This window comes from Mycteria americana, chromosome Z (assembly GCF_035582795.1).
Source record: "Mycteria americana isolate JAX WOST 10 ecotype Jacksonville Zoo and Gardens chromosome Z, USCA_MyAme_1.0, whole genome shotgun sequence".
Lineage (NCBI taxonomy): Eukaryota > Metazoa > Chordata > Aves > Ciconiiformes > Ciconiidae > Mycteria > Mycteria americana.
In genome coordinates this window covers 78,608,396-78,627,953 of record NC_134396.1, presented here as the reverse complement: position 1 = coordinate 78,627,953, position 19,558 = coordinate 78,608,396, and the positions used below count along the sequence as shown (strand labels likewise).

Sequence of the window (19,558 nt, the reverse complement as noted above, 5' to 3'; positions counted from 1 at the left end):
AAGGCACTAAAACTCTCAGTCAAAATTAAGAACCAAGACATTTTTTAACTTCATACCAGATAGCTTTCTATGTCCTTAGACATGAAAACAGCTTAAAAAATACGACCCAGAGGAAAAATTAGGCACCTATACACAACTAGATTTATAGTTCACACAAGCAGCGTAACATAGCTACTAAATTCAGTCTTGCTCCAAGAAATTCAAAACGTGACAACAGCAGTAGAAATGCAGACAAGGGTCTTCTTAGAACAAAAGTTTTGCAAAGGAGGGGGAAAAAAAGTTATGCAGAATACTAATCACTGTGTTAGGAAACCCTGGGTAGCCTCAAGAAAATAGTAAAATGATTTAGGAAAAAAGCAGCAATTAAGTATTTTGGGAAATGCAGAGCAGATGGATAGATAAACAAGGAAGGTCCAGGGCTAGTATACTGTCAGATCATAATATGTTCAGGCTGAAATGCCGAAAAGAGAGGTATTTGAGGTCAAACAACAGGGACAAACAGCCATAGTACTGAACTCATTAAAATAAGAAGCTGGACAAGATGCGTGTTTAGGATTGACTCAATTTTATCTCAAAGTGGTACTCCAGAAGTCCAGCAGTCAAGAAGTATTGCTTATTACTTAAAATGCACTACTTGACTGGTCTTAAATAGAGCATAACATAAGACCAAGCAAAAAGCTCCAAAGACTGAAAAATGAAATATTTACATTCTGAGTCTGAAATCGCTATGGTCTATGGAAGAATTTATTCAGGAAAAGACAGTCTGTACAATACACAGATGTAAGTCATACATTCAAAACCAGAAAGAGTGATAATACAGGTTTATATAGATTGTTTCCTTTATTATTAATACTTCCAGAATAGAAGGGAACCAAAGAAGGTATTTGTATGAGAAATTATAATTAAAGGAGCTTGACATTTTGGTGATTGAAATAACAGAAAAAAGCAGTATGATTCAGATTATATATATATATATATTTATATGTAAGCTCCAGATGATTCTCCAATCAGCTTTTTCCTTTCCCACTCCTCCTAATGCTGGTGCTAGGATGGAGGAGGAAATGGAGGAGACCACATGAGTCCTCTGCAATCTCTCATTTCAACGGGAATTGAAATTGCTCATTGTGTTGCAGGACCCCACTGCCATTTGAGGAATCAGGAGGCAGTTCTAAATGTAAGCAATGTTAACGTGAAAAAAAATCATAAAGCTTATATCCTCTTGGGATACTGAGAGCTTACAAAACAAGAAGGCTGTTGGGAGGGGAGATGATTTTAAGCAAAGATGACCTGTGAATAACTAAAACTTTAAGAGAGAAAAAAAATCACTAGTCTCTCTAAATTGGTTCAATGGTAGTTGAAATAGGTGAAGTGCATTGACTGTAAAAATCAGTAAATGTTCTGGGTATTGCAGTATTTGGAACTCTAATTTATGATACACGTAGTCAGTTCCCCATATAACTAACTATACAGGGTCAACAGGAGACACCTGAAAGAACAAGCAGGAATGGAAAAATGGGCTCACCACTGGTGATGCTTCAACAGAGACGTGAAAGCTGTCAAGGACTACTGCCAGAAAAATTCACTCTGAACATCTGAGATGCTTAACATCCAGACGAACCTACAGAGATGCTTTTTGACCAAAGGGTAAAAATACAGAACAGTGACAAAGAGTAAAACTGTTTTAAGAAGATTTAAGAGGCACTGTGTTAAGGTGGCTAAGGAACCAGGCAGGATCTGAAGGATGAGATGCCTAGCAACAGAAGATGCTATAATAAGATGAATATGGAGAGTATCTGCAGTTTTAAAACATTTTTTAAATTATTTCTTTTTGTTTCTAATGCTAAAATAAATGACATTCTGGTTCTAAGAAGACTCTCAACTCAGTGGCTACTGTGCGTGCAAAGGAAGGAAATAAAGAAGCCTGGTGAGGCTTCATACCTGGCGAGACACAGGAGTTATGGAGACACGAGTCCCAGCCTAAGAGAGGATCATGAAATTTCCCTGAAAGCTAGGCAAAGGCCTAAAAGGAGCGCTCTTAGAAAGTGCTTTCAGAAGGACTGGAAGGGGAAGGAGCTACAGCTGGCCCAGTAACCCTGACAGATACTGAAGGAAACACCAAAATCCATCCTAAGGAAAATGTTGAGGAGCAGTGGAAGCCTTTCAAGGTTTTCCCATTGATCTAACAGATTATGAACTTGGAATTTTATAATGATATAAAACTACTTGGGTCAATCAGCAAAGACAACTTTAAAAGTCAACATGACTATTAGTAGTGAATCATAAGCACTGATGGGTTTTACAATACAGGAATAAAAAAACAAGGCTCAAGTTGAGATGAATCACAGAACAGAAAAGAATAATTGATGGACATATTTTGTTGTGCAAAAATACTTGCCATGCTAGCAAATAAGGATTAGACTAGTAGAGGAGGCCAAATTATTAATACTACCAATTCCTGAAGACCCCACAAGCATTTAAGGATAAAAAATCTTTCTATAAAAACTTGTTCATATTATAAAACCAGCACAGATACAATACAAAATAGGCATAGGGTACTTTGAAATGTTGTATCAAATGTAGACTTGCTTGTTAATGTTTATACACATTAACTACAGAAATACTGAAGATGTCAGACAAATTCAGAATAAAACTGAAGCTTTATAAAATTTCTAAATTAATACTACAAATTAGCACTAACATTATTGCAGTTGAGTACTAACATTAATGATGAAAAAGTGAGCCAGAACCCACTAAAAGAAAAAGGGCTGTATATTCAGTGGAGGAGACCTGAAGGGGAAAAATAGCTGCTAACATCAGAGGGAGTGCCATGTCTTGATGCTCGGTCCTCTCGTAGGGGCAGCGTGCTTCTTCCCAGCTGTGAGACTGTCTCGCTGGATTTCCCAGCATTGCGCGTAGGCTGGTGTAGGGTCTGACTACCTGGTTTGTAGTGCTGCACGTGGCTTTTGATACGCCAGTGCTGTGCCTTTGTACTGACCTGTGACTCTGCTTTTCCTTCCCTTTAGTCCCAGGAGCTGCATTAGACCTTCCCACACATGTTGTTAAAGGAACTACATCAGGCATCAACACCAATGATTAAACAAATAGCTAAGGAACATTAGCAGAAGGCTAGCAATATGGTTAAAATATTAGAGTCAATGATGTACACGAAATGAAGGGAAATCAGTCTCCAGTAAATTGACTCAAGTTCTTGTAACAGTACATCCTATAATCTTCATGGTACTTTGCTAACAGAGAAAGGGGGTTATTTCACTTCAGGAAAGCATTTTGAAGCTTGCACTCTCCTAGATTAATGGCTGAATCTGTATTGTCATTGCTACACCCAAAAAACTCAATAGCTGGTTAAAAATATTCAGAACTGCAGTAAGACGACGAAGCATTTTGCACAGCAAAGTTGTGATTGGCTTTGTGAGATGCTATGTTTTGTCAAATTAGAAGAGCCATATGTGGTAGGAGAATAATTATCTGTATAAAATCCAAGAAGAAATGTACTCATTACTGTGTACTTGCGGGTGAAGACAGGACTTGTAGTACTGCCTATAGCTAAGGTTGCCTGAAGCTTCAAATCATATGACATGGTTTCCATACTTTTTAAATTTCAAAGCCTGTCGTGGTTTAGCCCCAGCCAGCAACTAAGCACCATGCAGCCGCTCGCTCACTCCCCCCCGGTGGGATGGGGGAGAGAATCGGAAGAGCAAAAGTAAGAAAACTCGAGGGTTGAGATAAAAACAGTTTAATAGGGAAAGCAAAAGCTGCGCACGCAAGCAAAGCAAAGGAAGGAATTCCTTCACTGCTTCCCATGGGCAGGCAGGTGCTCAGCCATCTCCAGGACAGCAGGGCTCCATCACACCTAACGGTGACTTGGGAAGACAAACGCCATCACTCCCAATGTCCCCCCTTCCTTCTTCTTCCCCAGTTTCTATACTGCGCATGAGGCCATATGGTATGGAATAGCCCTTGGGCCAGTTTGGATCAGCTCTCCTGGCTGTGCCCCCTCCCAGCTTCTTCTGCCCCTGGCAGAGCAGGGGGAGCTGAAAAGTCCTTGCCCAGTGCAGCAACAACTAAAACATCCCTGTGTTATCAACACTGTTTTCAGCACAAGTCCAAAACATAGCCCCATACCAGCCTCTATAAAGAAAATTAACTCTATCCCAGCTGAAACCAGGACAAAGCCCTTAGCTATTTTGGCTACAATGCTCTGTGCTGGATTTCTGTTTTGTTGAATCCCAATTAGAAAGTTTCACGTAAAAATACTTTAGCCATGGACAAAAAGAGTTAAAGAACCTGTGGTTGTCTGCATAATACAAAATTTCTTACAACAAGTTGGGGAGTAGTTGCCTGAGGTATCGCTTATCATGCCAAGACCTGAAATTCGTCAGCGGGTTGCCTATGTCCCAATGTTACCAATGGGGAAAAAACGTGCAAAAAACAATATTCAAGGCTGTACTTAAAAACGGAGTTATAGACAAGAACTTTGCCATTTGAAACATAACTCTGATGAAAAAAGGAGACACAAATTCATAATAATTCAGATCAAAGAGACATTGAGAAAAAATAAGACAAAATGACAGCAGTGAACATGTGCAAATGGTGTTAAAATATGGTTCCAGGCTGAGAAGACCAAAATCATGCTCAGCCTTTGAGCCTAAGGCCACCTCCAATCAAATATTTCCTCCACAGTTGTCTGGTATGTATTTCAAAGTATTACCATCCTTGCTGTATTTCAGATTCTGAATGATGGAAGAAGGGAGGGTGTTTCAAAAGGAGGAGTTAACTAAGAATTTAAGTATATTTCCAAATAGAAATACATACAGGTAATGATTTAAATATCAGAAGCTACAAAGTAACATTTTTTTTCAAGAAATAAGCAAAACCAAACCAAGAGATTTTTATTTGATCTAAATCACTGGAGAAATTTGAGGCTTTGGGTCAGTCTGCAAGAGTGTTAGTAAAGAAATTTTGTAAAAAGCAGAGTGCTTAGCATTGAGGGGTACATGTGTTTTATCAGTTTAAATTAAACTAATTAGCGTAATGACATATATAGATAGATCAAATACAGTTCTAAGGAGATTGATAGTTGCTTTCCTCAGAAAACGTTCTTCCTTTGTGACATGTATAATTGATATGTTGGAAATAAAGAAAACATTCTCTACTATGAATCTCCTTGGTTTCACATTTGAAACACTGGATTTTTTTTTTTTTTTTATGTTCTGTTTTGTTTTAGCTTACAAAACATTGAAGCAATGAGGTGTAAAGAAACATTTTCAGATATTCTTCCTTTATTTCTAAGGCTAATAAAGGCTTATCTGTACATTTTGAAAAGTGTCATTCCCATCTGTACAGGTGTTACATCCATATTCTTGTTAAATGTTGAGATTTCCATTTGAATGTTGCTTGAAGTCTTGCTGTGATCTTTCTGCCAGGTTCAGCTTCAACTTTAATAAACGAATATAGCTCAGAGAATTCAATGTGCAGAATGACTCATTTTATTATAAAGCTGTTTATGGTGAATTGATTTGAATTAACGTTAGAATAATCCCACTCTGCCTGTTACAGAGTGGCCTTATACTGCCTTCTGGTCCCAGATCCACTTTGCCCCCAGGACAATGAGTGTTTCTGCAACTAAACAGCCTAAGCTACTTTGACCTTTTTCTTTTATAAGCAAATCTCCTTTCTGGTTGTATAAAATGGACACGAATTAGATGGATTTGGAAATGATGATGTAATGACACAAATTTAATGTAAAGGAAAGCTTATGCTGGTGTTTGTGGGAAAAATCAGGAGGCCTGCCAGCATGTTATTTGGGACCACTCAGTGCAGGGGTCATAAAAAGGCAGCACAAACTGGACTGAAAACACCAGTCTGCAGTACTGCGGCTTGTGTCCACCCCTCCTAGACGATGAGCTTCCACGTAGCATTGCACTTACAATATTAGTGGCTGTAGTGAGTGTATCTATACAAATAATAAATTTCTGGTCTTTTTTTTTTTGATAGGAAAGTGTGATCACTGCTGAAAATAACTGTAATTTAAAGATACGAGAGTAGTTCAGTATTTTGTCGAACAAGCAGTTCTTCTGAATACAATGTTGTATTCTTCCTATACCTATTGGCTTTGTGAAAAGAGTATTCACTTTTTCGTAACTTTAATAGAAATTACTCTTCATCTGAAGAGCTGCTTATTTTAGAGTTGTTTCCACTGTAATGTGAAAATAAAAAGAGTAAAACACAAGGCAGATACAGATATTGAAACACTTCTTTAGTCAGCCTTTGTCACTCTCCCCAGTATAGATGAAGGACCAAATTCATCTTTTCTTTTACTCCTTTGATTCCTGCTCATTGAGTAAATCCATTATTTACAAGAAAGCAAACCTTTTAAAGAGCTTCCATTTCAGCACATTTCTTCTTTGATTTAAAGATGCCATCTCATAAATTGAGACACATAAGCTTCCTCCAGGCCTTGATCCATTTGAGCTTTGCTATCTGATGCTTTTGCTTTTAGGTGGTTAGAAGCTCATTATTTGTATTCACTTCCAGGGATCAAAGTAGGTTGACATATCTGTAATTTTCTATCTTCAAGGTTTTTTTTTGGGGGGGACGACTGTGACTATGTTTGGCTTTTTCTGGTCCTGAAATGTCACTTATCTGACAGGACTTCTCAAAAATAATCTCCAGTGGTTCAGAGGTTATTTTGGCTATTTTCTCAAATATTGTAGATTGAAATCACCAAGGCCCTGGTGATGTGAAAGCATCCATTTTATCTCAGTACATTTAATTTGTATTCTTCCTGTTCTGTTCAGCAACAGTTGTATTGTCAAATGCCCAGTTGAAAACTTTCTTGGGAAAGCTGAATCAGAATACAGGTGGCCAAATCCTCGCTGGTGTAAAGAAGCAACTTTTGAAATGAAACCTGAAAGTACACTGGATAAAGGTACAGCTCACTCTATGCAAGAAAGATTTCTTTTGCTTCAGTTTGTTTCATGAATGTATAAACCTCTCGTGAAATCATCCTGCTGCTATTATTTTAATTAAAAAGGAAACTTTAGGTAGTGTTAAGCATCCACAAATGCAGTGATGGGGCCGCTAGTACAGCGTGCTATGATGAGAAAACAACACAATTATTTACAATTCTCTTTTTTTAGAAAAAATGTGAGTGTGACAGATGAGCAGAGCTTTTTTCCCCCGCATACAGGAACCGGCCTGGCCGGGATCGCGTTTTGCGTCCGCAGCTGCCAAAGGACAGCTTTGCCCACAGGTACCCTCGGTACCGAGGCCGCTCTTTCCTCCAGCGCTCGCCGCGCATGCATGAGCACCCCGAACCTTCCCTCCGCAAGGTCACCGTGGGCCGGGGCCCGCCGGAAGCACCGCTGGAAGCTCTGTCACGTCCTTCACCCAAAGGCCTGGGTGTCCCCCGGCTGCAGGGGAACTGCAGCATCACACCGCTGCCCCCCCCCCGCAGCAGCAGCAGCGGCCTCCGGGCCGCGGTGGCGGCAGCCGGCTGCGAGCCGGGGCTGCACGGCCGTTTGCCCTCTCTGCCTCCTGCGCGAAGCGACTGTCACAAATGCAAAAAAAAAAAAAAAAAGGTGGGGAGGGGGGCAGGATGAGCCCACTCCCGCTATCTCCTTGCATTGCCGCACGTATATATAGGCGAGCCGCCGCCAGCCCGCGCTCCGGCAGCTGCTCCGCGCCCCTCCATTAACTTTTCCGCCGGGGTCCGCGCCCCTGCGCAGCCCGGCTCCGCGCAGCCCGCCCCCGCCGCGGCCACCGAGGGACCGCCCGGGGCGGGGGGGGGGGCGGCTCACGGCGGCAAACTTTCCGCTTGGCGGGGCCGTGGAGGGGGCTCCGTCCTTGCTTTAACTTCCACGGCGCGACTCCCGCCCCAGCGGCAGCCCCGGGCTCCCTCGGCCGTGCCGCGCTGAGCGGGGGGCGGCGCGGCGGAGCCCCGCGCTCGTCGCCGGCGGCGGGCGCCGCTCCGGCCCGCCCCGCGCGGGAGTGAAGGCGCCGGGCTCCGGCGGGCTCTGCTGCTGTTGCTCCCGCAGCCGCCGCCGCCGCAGCAGCAGCAGCAGCAGGAGGAGGAGGATGGAGCCGGGCAAGGAGCCCCGGGCGGCCGCGGCGGAGAAGCCTGGCGAGCCCGAGCCGGCGGTGTCCTTCCAGGCCCGGCTATGGAAGAACCTGCAGCTGGGGGGCAAGGGCCGGAGCGGCGGCGGGCGGGCGGCAGCCGAGCGCCGCACTGCGGAGCCCCCCGCCCCGCCGCCGGCGGCCAGCGGCAAGGGGGACCTGCCGCCCGGCGCCAAGTGGAGCGGCTTCAAGCGGCGGAGGCAAGTGCTGGACCGCGTCTTCTCGTCCTCCCAGCCCAACCTCTGCTGCTCGGCCGCCGAGCCGCTGGAGCCGGGCGGCGAGTCCGGCTCCGCCCTGCGCCGCCTGCGGGAGCACCTGCTCCCCCAGGGCAAGGGCCCGCCGCCCGGCCGCCGGGAGGACCCCACCGCCGGCGATGAGGGGCCCAAGGGCGGGAAGGAGGGGCGCCGGCCCGGGGCGCACCTGTCCCACCAGAAGAGCTCCTCGCTGCCCAGCACCGCCTGCCTGGAGCAGCTGCTGCAGGGCTCGCCCACCGCCGGCAGGAGGAAGGAGCAGCGGGCGGAGGACGGCGACGGCAGCGCGGTGAGTGTCGCCCCCCGCCGCCCCCCGCCGCCCCCCGCGGGGTTGCGCTACCGGGCAGCGCCGGCGGCCCTCGGCGGGCGAGCGGGCGGTCCCGGGGGGACGAGGCGAGGCTGGGCGAGGCGGGAAGGTGGTTCTCGGGGAGGGGAGGTGAGGTGAGGCAGGAGAGCGGCCGCTGGGGAAGGGAGGTGAGGTGAGGTGAGGGGACAGGCGGCGAGGCGGGAAGGCGGCCGGGGCCGGCGCTTCCCCCCGCCCGCTGGTGCGAAGCACCCTTCGCCTCAGGGGGAGAACCGCCTCGGGGCCGCCCCGGCCCCTGCGGCGGGGCCCTGGCACGCCTTCCCCCGCCGCGGGGCTCGGCTCGGCTCCCCGTGGGGCAGCGGCGGCGGTGGCCGTCGTGACAGGCGGTGTCGCGGCGCCATGTCCGCGCCGAGCTGTGGGCGCGCTGTGCTGCGAGGAGTGCTCGTACCCCGGAGCAGGAGTGACCTCCCTCAGACCTGCCTTGTATAAACCGTGCAGAGAAAAGGCGTCCCGAAGGCTGAAGTTGGGCTTTCGTACCCGTAGTGCGGGTTCCCTCGCCCTCGCGCCTTTCCCCACAGCCACCTTGCGTCCCTGTGAGAGCCCCTCGCTGCTGGTTGCTGTCCTTGAAGCTTCCAGCACAGCTTTTGCTCAGGTAACCTCCACTTTTTCCTTGCCTGGTTATCCAAATTTGAGTTATTATTTAATTTAATTTCTGCAGGACACCCAGACAAGGACCACCGGTACAAATTTAATAGATGGTAGGTAATTAATTGGCAGAACATACCAGGCATGGTCACACGCAGCCGTCGCTTCAGGCTGATGAAATAGTCGTTTCCTCCCTCGTTGTTGGGGGAAGGCGGTTTACAAAGCCATAGCTCTTCCGACTGTCAGTTTTGAAATTAAGTGGTGAAGCTAGTGTTGATAGGGGCTGCCGAATCCTGGAATAAATTTCCTGTGAGGAAAGTGCAAAACATGTGAGTCATTCTGGAGTTTGTGTAATTCTAAGCAGTCATCCACTTTTTGCAGGAATAGTTGACTAATACATATTATTATATATTGTCTTCTGTCATAATTGGGGAGAAATGAGTAACTGAAGTAAAAGGCACGCTCTGTCTGTTTGGTGTCAAAAAGAAGCTGTATGAATATATTTAGCTTTTCCTATGGCTACAGAATCCGTGGTTGTGGGCTAGTGAAGAGCAGTTGTGGTTCTGTGACGACTTGCAAGCATCCCTTGAAGTCAGTGGGACTTCCGTGTCCCCCTGCAGAGTTCAGCCTTCATTTTTACAAACACGGGACCTAGACCTAACTTTATGTCTGAGTCCCAGGGGGTTGGTTTGTTGCCAAGCACCGTGCTGACTGGAAGCTACTGTGGTTATCCCTTGTATAAATCATGCTTGTGAATGGTTTAGGTCTTTGGTTCTTGACATGGGATCACTTTGACAGGTGTTTACAAAGTGAGCATTTCCCTTCAGTAGTCAGTCCCTTTCTCCCCCCACCCCGGGCTCACAAAAATATATTGCACATTTTAAGTATTATTGTTCAGGATCACAGGATATTCTTCTCTTAATTGCTAGGTGTAGCTGTCTTTTAAATAAATATGAAAATGTGGGGTTTTTTTCAGTGCTGTTCTGCTGTTGTGTTCAGCAAAGAAACAGCACATTTATTTACAAAACATGTCAATTGTTATTTAGTTTTGAGGGCATTACTCTTGTTTTGAACAAGGTACAGTCATAACATTTGGAAGGAATACTGCTAATCAAAAATAAGTGTTACACAAGCTTTCTAACACTTGTCTTTAATTAGCAGGATTATGGCCAATTCCTCCAAGCAGTTTCTAGTATTAACTTGGACTATGCCTGCATACCAGACCTGCTGTTTTTGATATTAAATAAAGCTTGTTATGTCCCTTGCGTGTTGGTGGGGTTTGCAGAGCTGTTGATCATGATGTGTGTTTCAGAGGGATGATTTGAAACAGCTGTTCTGCTATTCAGTAATCAGCATGTCCTCTGCTCTTCTCATCTCCAGAGGTATAATCTCACTCAGATTATTAAATCTAATTTAATTCACCAGCTTCACTGAGCTATGGAATAGCTGGGGAAACGAGACTCAGACTATAAAGCGCTGTTGGGCTGTCTTCGGTTGTGTCTGGTACTCTTCAGTGGTCTGTTACAGAGCAAGAAACTTCCACTGTGACCGGCTGGAGTTTCCAATTCAGTATGTTTCAGGAGTCAAGTCTCGCACATTTACATGCTGTACCCCCAGGTCAGTAAGGTCCCTGCCTAACTTCAGTCATGGCATTTACACACCTCTGAGGATTTGGGGTTAGAAGTCTGGTAACATGAGTTTGGAATAACTTGCATTTTTCAAATCCAAGTTCTACTTACCGCAGCACAGACTTTCAGAGGTGTCCAGATTTTTATTGCCCAGCAGCCTTATGTGTCCAAAGATCAAAAAAATTCTAGTAACTAACAAAATCATAAAAATGAGATTAAATTATCTAAAACAATACTGGAATTTCAACTTGCTTTAAAATGTATTTAAGATTTGATTGAAATACAGGGGCAAGCCAATGCTGCTGCCTCTTTTGGATCAAGACTGTTGAATATTTTAGCAAAACTGTACACAAAAAGACCTACTAGATATTTTAAGGGAGATGGTGCGGAAAAATAAAATCCCATGAGAAGTCAAATTTCTTAAGCTTTTAAGCTGAGATAATCCAGTTGTCGTCAGTGAAAAGGAGCACAAGTTAGTGTGGTGGATGGGAAGACTTACAACATAAGTTGCACTGCGCTGCATTTAATCTTGGAATGTACTTTTTGGCATAGTCAATTATTTAAAAATAATTTGAACTAATTAATATAACGGTATAGCGATATTGCATTGGACATGGGCAACCTAGCAGAGGCCTCGTTTTCTCAGCATTGAGTAAAGCTTCTGTTGCAGTGAGTAGGGTTAGTATCTTGCTTCAAGTAAAGGTGCACACTTAGAATGATAGAATCATATAGGTTGGAAAAGCCCCTTAAGGTTGTCAAGTCCAACTGTTAACCCAGCACTGCCAAGTCCACCACTAAGCCATGTCCCCAAGCACCACGTCTACACGTCTTTTAAATACCTCCAGGGATGAGGACTCCACCACTTCCCTGGGCAGCCTGTACCAGTGCTTGACAACCCTTTCGCTGATGAAATTTTTCCTAATATCCAATCTAAACCTCCCCTGGTACAACTTGAGGCCGTTTCCTCTTGTCCTGTTGCTTGTTACCTGGGAGAAGAGACCGACCCCACCTCTCTACAGCCTCCTTTCAGGCAGTTGTAGAGAGCGATGAGGTCTCCCCTCAGCCTCCTTTTCTCCAGGCTGAACAACCCCAGGTCCCTCAGCCGCTCCCCATCAGCCTTGTGCTCCAGACCCTTCCCCAGCTTCATTGCCCTTCTCTGGACACGTTCCAGCTCCTCAATGTCTCTCTTGTAGTGAGGGGCCCAACACTGAACACAATATCCAGGGTGCGGCCTCACCAGTGCTGAGTACAGGGACACGATCACTGCCCCAGTCCTGCTGGCCACGCTATTTTTGATACAAGCCAGGATACCATTGGCTTTCTTGGCCACCTGGGCACACTGCTGGCTCATACTCAGCCGGCTGTCAACCAACACCCCCAGGTCCTTTTCCATCAGGCAGCTTTCCAGCCACTCTTCCCCAAGTCTGTAGCGTTGCATGGGGTTGTTGTGACCCAAGTGCAGGACCTGGCACTTGGCCTTGTTGAACCTCATACAACTGACTGCTCATCGATCCAGCCTGTCCAGATCCCTCTGCAGAGCCTTCCTACCCTCGAGCAGATTGACACTCCCACCCAGTTTGATATCATCTGCAAACTGACTGAGAGTGCATTCGATCCCCTTGTTCAGATCGTTGATAAAGATATTAAACAGAACTGGCCCCAGTACTGAGCCTTGGGGAACACCACTGGTGACCAGCCACCAACTGGATTTAACTCCATTCACCACAACTCTCTAGGGACAGCCATCCAGCCAGTTTTTCACCCAGCGAAGCCCGTCCAAGCCATGAGCAGCCAGTTTCTCCAGCAGAATGCTGTGGGAAATGGTGTTAAAGGCTTTACCGAAGTCTAGGTAGACAACATCCATGGCCTTTCCCCTATCCACTTAAGAGTGGAGTCTTATGCAAAGAATAACCCTTACATTTGAGTACTAAATGATCTAGTTCTAGATCTAGTTCTGCCCCGAAGACTGAATACTTCTCAAAGCTGTCCTTGAATAGTTTTGGGGAGAGAAGGGCATCATAACTACTATATTTGTCGGCAGGAAATTTAGGTTCCTTTTAAAGGGTAGCCAAAGTGTGCATATGGTTTATTAGGACAAAAAAATAAACAGATGCGGGATTAAACATCATCCTTCTTCCAGCTTCCAAAGGCTATATGGCAGGTTTGCTTGGCCAAACCTTTCCTAACCCTAGACAGGGCATCCAGTCACCTTCACATAGCTGAGAGCTGCAGGGTGTGTGCCGCACCCTTGAGGGAATGAGCTGAGGGCGATGGAAGCCTCTTGCAGTGCTCCATGGGCAGAAGATGACAACAGCCCTCCACAGCTTCTGCTGTTCCACAGGAGTTCCAGTGGCTGAGTGTGCTACTGTGCCCCAAGGCAGCGCGGCAAGGGTTTTTCCACTTGCCCCTTATAATTTGCATCTCCTTGCCAGCAGGAGCTTGGATTTACCCAGCAGTGCTTTTGCCAGCGTGGCCTTTCTCCTGAATGTGAGATGTAGCTTTGCATGAAAAGCTTTATGCCACTTGCAGTTTGTTGTAATCATGTAGTGAAACCCAGGAGGGTGGAAATATCACTGTTTCTTAAGATTTGCAATAATAAAGAACTTACAAGTGTTGCATCATCTTAATCAGAGAACACAGGTGTGGGCATATGTCACCTTGAATCAACAGTGGACATGAAGAGTGCTTAGGGAGAGGGTTCCTGGCTGGAGGGGCATCCAGGCTCCAGTCTGGCTGCTGCAGTGAGAGCTCTTGTGGGCACGTTTCCCCAGTGGGTTTTCTTGCAAGATAATGATTTGGTAGCAACAAACCTTGTGACTTTTTAAAGTATGTCACAGGTTGATCCATTAAGCTGAAAGAGTGGACAGGTTCTTAACTGCTTCTCTCCCTGTCTGTCTCCAGTTCTGTGGTTATGGGGGGCAAATTGGAGACGTGGGAGGGCTCTAGGGTTATTGCAAGGGGGGGAAGGCTAGGGCTGCCGCTCGACCTCTAGATGCATAGCCATAGGAAATGAAGCTTCATTAGTTTTGCTGCACACAGAACCATGTGCTTAATTAATAAGGCATCCTTCAGACCTACGTTTGTAAGCCTTCAGAGTCAGAGATTGGGTAACAGTGGTCTAGATTATATAACACCGCATGATGCAAGAGATGAGACAACGAGAAAAACCTGAGATACATATCCAGATACCGGGTCTCTCCCATTCTCTCAATAATGTGTAAGTATTTCTCAGTCAAGTTGGTGTAAGTGAGCTGTGTGGCACATGAGAGGGGTCTGCAGAAAAAGGAGAGTTTAGTGGCAAGGTCGTATGAAGAGAGGTTGCACTTTCAGGGCAAGGAGCATGGTGTTGTACTGAGACGTCTGGGAAGGAGAAGGGAAAAGTAGTGATGAAACAGGCGCAGAGTTGCGGGAGAGCCTGAAGAGAAGAGAGGAGACTTTTGAATTTGGTGTGGAGTGGGATGCAGAGCCAATGAAAACCTGACTGGCATACCATGCACGTTTTTCTGCCTATACCAGCATAAATCTGTATCTGGCTTAGAGCCACTGGAGTCAGTGAAGTTACCCAAGGGAAACATTTGGCTTGTTTGTCCTAATTGGCATATGTCACAGGTCACGTTTCAGTAATTGATCCAGCCAGTGAAGGGAAAAGAACAAAATAAAGACAAAAGGAAAGGCAGAAAATGTCAGTGAAAAGCTACACAGGTAATGTCACCCAAGAGAATCTTAATTACTACTTCAGATTTCTAAGAAACTGCACTGGGAAAGGTGAAGTTGGTGAGGAAAATCAAACAATTCTGTCAAGGATTACCTTCTCCTGAGATAATGCCAATACAAAAGAAAAAGAGTTGGAGGGAGCGAATTTGCACAGGTATTTGGAGTATGATTTCAGGGCAGCAGTGTTCGGAGAATAAGAGGGCAAAATTTTAGGCAACGGGAGAAAGCTTACTTTTGGGGGTCTGGCCACTGATACGTAGGGAATAAGTAGATGAGTAAATATTTAGGCTGGGTCAGAAGAGCCTGGAGCTTGTTAACAGAAATTGCATAGAAATAGAAATAGCAACCAGGAGTAAAAAGCTGTTGCTAACGTTCATTTATTTTTAAGAAAGCTGTTGCGGTCTCTCAAGGCTATTTGTTTCTCTAAGAGTTTAATTAGACATCTGATTTTATCAAGGGATGTTCTGCATTGCCCTGTTTCGTCATTGTATTAATTTCTGATAAAAGGTTTATCTTTCAGCAGTTTACGATGCATTAGTCTGTTTCTTATGCCCTGTCAGCCTCTGACCAGTCTGTCAACTTATGGTATGTTAATACAGTGTGTGTATATTACTGACATAAAAATCAAGAAATGGCACAGCAGAATTGTATTTAATTATATCCTAAATAACCTCTGCTTAATTAACTAAAGAATCTCTCCAGAGTTTTCAAAGTGAGCTGCGTAATTTTTCAGAATTGGCCAGTTCGCATTTATCTTTGTATGAAATACTTAGATATTTTAAAGTGAACTGAACTAGTAGCAGCTGTTGATTTACTGTTTATCCATTACCTCATTTAAGCTTTACTTTCTCTTTTTTTTTCCCTGCCTTCACTGCTCATATGTAAAGGTGTTCATAGTAAAATAATTGTATTGAGAATAATAGGTGGTTGGTGGACAGGAATTGCAACAGTCCTTGCACTGAAGGAACAAAAAATTTCTTATTTTCTACCAAATGACGCTGCTGTAAAGTGATTAACTTTCAGTGTAGGGATTCTAGCTGGATTTCAAGTGACTGTGTCAAAATGCTACTACTTCAGTGTACTTCATGTGTGTAGTTCATAACATACTGAACTGTGCTGAACTTTTTAAATGTAAAAAACCAAACACCTAGAAATTGTTATAGCATTAAACTTTTTTCCAAGAAATGCTGAACAATGTTTTTTCCCTCTTGTTAAAATGTTGGATGCAGAAAATTATTAGGCATACCAATAAGACTTATCATCAGTTACTGTATTGTTGCAAAGAGAAGTACTTTTTAGCATTTAAAAAAATATGACTAAACCAGTTTCAAAACTGCCAGTATGTCATTTAATGTCCAACCCTGTAGGTAGTTCTAATTTAACTCTTTTGTCTTGTGATGTGGTGCTAACATATTATTAGACCCAAGCGTCATCTTTTTTTTCCCTCTTGGATGAATTTCTGGTCTTTGGCAAGATGAGTGAGAACTCTGCATTGATCTGAAGACTGAATTTGGCTTTTCCTCTCCAATCTTAATATCGATCATAGATCTCAGATAATATGTGTTATCTTCTAGGGAATTTTAAGAAGGTGACTATAATGTAAGCCCTGAAGCTGTAAGTTTAAAAAATAAATGTTTTTCTCTTCCCTTGTAAAAGAAGGCAGAGTTCCCCCAAACTTTATCTGTGGTAGACTTAATTTACCAAAACTACAAATTAGAGCACCGTTAGTTCAGTATGGCGTTTTGTTTTATGTAGAGTTTGTGTTCTGCTCAGGGATATAGCAGCGTATGGTCCATGTATTTCTGTAGTGGTGAACTGATGACAAACCGTAGCAAGCACAAAAGAAAAATGATCCCTCTGGACTTGTAAGTATTGAAGTCTTGTGGGGTAGCTGATTCATACCTTGCCACCAAGCCAGAGGTTCCCTGTTTCAAATACTTAGAGCTATGATAGACCATCCCTGTTGAAAAATCTAGTTTTGAAAGTTTCATACTCTGTGTGTGAGAAGTGGGACCTGAGGATAAAGCTATTAGAGTACCGGAATATTTATCAGCAAAGCCACCTTGTTGCTCATGTTTCACGTGAATGATTTTTAGGTGAAGAGGAAGACTATGTCTCAGCAAATCAGGTAATTAATAAGAACAGTGAGCAGTCTTCTGCTCCTTTGTGCTCTACTTGGACGTTGCTGATAAGCTTTCCCATGTAGTCATTTGACCAAATAAAATCAATAGCTTCAGATTATTGACCAGATAGCATTTGTAGTTTCAAATTCTTACAAGTTCTCAAGTGCTTAATTCCTTCCCTAAAGAGAAGGAATTAACTATATAAGTGACTGGAGGTGATTAAGTATATATAAAAGCCCTAAAATATATTCCTTTGCTTGTTCCAAACAGAACTTTTATCAGTGATTAATATGGAAGAGTGCAATAGAGGATAAAGATTTTCTTGAAGGGTGGTATTTAACACTGCGCTGAAAGATATGTAGCAAAGTAATGTTGAAAGGACTTGTCTTTTTGTTTTTTTTTTTTTTTATTTCCTTCAGTGTTTCTTTTATAGGCTGTATCTACCGCTACAAGATAACAGTGCTGTAAGGTAAATAAATCACTTTTGTCTCTGGAGCAATACATCCACCTCTGCCTTGTTTGTGCTTTTCTGTAGCCAGTGGAGTTGATGTAATTTTGCATTTGTATGAGAAGAGATTCAGCAGTAAGTCATTGACAAAGCATATCATATTCTTGTTCCAAAAAAATTAGCTGATTTTTCAGGTGTGCAAATCCAGAAACTTGACTTGTAATTTAGCTATGGCCCATTGGTAGATCATGTCAGGGGAAGGGCTATGAGATACTTGTAGCCTTGTTTGTTCAAATGGTAAGGTTTAGTTTTGCATCTCAATTGAGAAAATGGGAGAGACAGTAGCACTGTATACCCCATACCACGTTTGGGCATTGCATCAATACTTTCAGAGTATTGTCCATTAAATCCTATTGCTTCTAGAGTAATGCGATTTTTCAACTTGTTTTTAAAAAAGGGACTAAAAATGCTTAATGTTTGTGTTAAAGCTTCCCTAAGGGAGTAATGATTTGGTGATCTATTTGTGTTGCTCTGTCATCAGATTTTTCTGTGGATGGTCATATGAGTTTCCAGTCATTAGCACTGATAGCAGTCTGGTAATTAATTGGCATTTTATCCTTACAAATGAGGGTTTATGTTTAGAGCATACTTTTTCCCATTAAACCCAGTCCTTGCTGTGATGCATTTGAGACTTGGCATCACTGATGCTTAAAATAATACTTTTGGCTGTTGTTGGATATGGTGTGGTGTTCGTGTTTTACATGTTCCCACTTAACTTCAGCAGGGAAAGCCGTTAACTGCTAAGTTGGGTAGCAGGTGCTATAACTAGGTACCAAACAATGACTGCTGAGTTCTTCATCAGTTAATTATTTTTTCCTTGTGGACCCTGTGTTATACCCCAGAAGACATGGACTAACACTACAGGGAAGCTGGAGATGATTTGTAAACACTACCACAGAAAGATCCTGTCCCAATGTTTCATGCCCCTAGTGAAGTTTTTCTGACCCGAAGATGCAGGTTGAAAGAGCATCTTGATACGTTGTTTTCTCTGGGAACTCTAAATGCAATGCAAGCCCTGTCAGGAACAGTGCATTTGATGGTTACACGGTGGGGGGTAAAAGATGGAATTCTTGACTTTATTATTCTTTGGGATTATGTAATTGCAAGGCTGAACATTTTGTTTCCCACTAAGCAGAGAAATTCTGTAATAGATGACTAATGTTTTAACCACGTCTTGTGAAAGGGATTTTGATCAATTTACCCTTCTTCTGCTGCTTCCCCCCAACTCCTCTTTTACTGAGATAAATGTTATTTTCTTACTGACCTTACGTAGATAAAAGGTTCATGTCTCCAGGACTGTTGCTTCCCTCCCACCCAGAAATGTAGCAGAGCAAAAATCTGGGTTGAATTACAGACATGCTATTCTGATAACATGTCTTTTCACAGGTGAAATGTATGCCATGAATGTTGGACAATGTTGAGGCCAGGTAATGGCACAGCAGAAACACATCTAGAGCTTCTGCTGTCAGTAGGAAGGGAACTTCAACTACTGGGACAGATTTTGTTGATCTGTCAAAATGTTGAAGTATCTGCAACACTTTCTCTGAACTGTCTCTTCATTGTGATATTGGGAAGTGCGAACCTCTGTGAGCAGAATTTATTCCTTCTTCAGCCTGTATTCTGTGCCATTCTTGGCTGTTCATTCCTTTAGATATTTTTAAAAATTATTTTTTAGATCAAACCCTTCCTATTTTTCCCACTTCTTTATTACCTCCTTCATACTAAGATCACAAGTTGCTGTAAAAAGCCCAGAGGCAACAACAGTGCATACTTCGGAATGAAACACAGTATCTCAAACTTTGCTCAAATCTAATTGTAGTGTAAATCTAATTCTTTATAGCTTTGTAATTTTTCTCTAGCTTCCCTCTGCTCATTTGAAAGGGGAGGGAGGAAGTAAATTTCTTCCCAGAAAAACAAAGCCAATTTAGTCAGTTGTTTAACTACTCTTAACCACTGGCACTGTTAAGATGCTCTATAAAACTCAGTATCAAAACAGTTTTTGCAGTGCTGCAGTGTTCAAACTTTTGCTCTCCTCCTATTCTGGGGAAGTTCTGCAACTGGTTCTCAAGAAAATCATATTCAAGAATGAGTCATGAAATGTGCTATCAGGCAGATCAGATGTTTTTTTGGAGAAAGGCTGAGTGCTATTTACATAAAGAAGTTGGCTTTAGTCTGAACGCCAGGCGTTCTATGGGTAGGATGCCATTTGGTTTTGATGTATCTGATCTGGCGGCATTCAGTTTACCGTCTCT

General features: G+C 43.7%; 1 protein-coding gene across 2 annotated transcripts in view; it reads left to right on the top strand.

Moving 5' to 3' along the window:
• Window positions 1–7,839: 7,839 nt before the first annotated feature.
• MCTP1 (multiple C2 and transmembrane domain containing 1) overlaps window positions 7,840–19,558 on the top strand; it is a 290,569-nt gene continuing 278,850 nt past the window's right edge. For both annotated transcript variants that reach the window (XM_075526465.1, XM_075526464.1), the window contains exon 1: window positions 7,840–8,673. In XM_075526465.1, coding sequence (XP_075382580.1) covers window positions 8,095–8,673 — 579 coding nt within the window. In that variant the 5' untranslated portion in view covers window positions 7,840–8,094. The remainder of the gene's footprint in view (window positions 8,674–19,558) is intronic.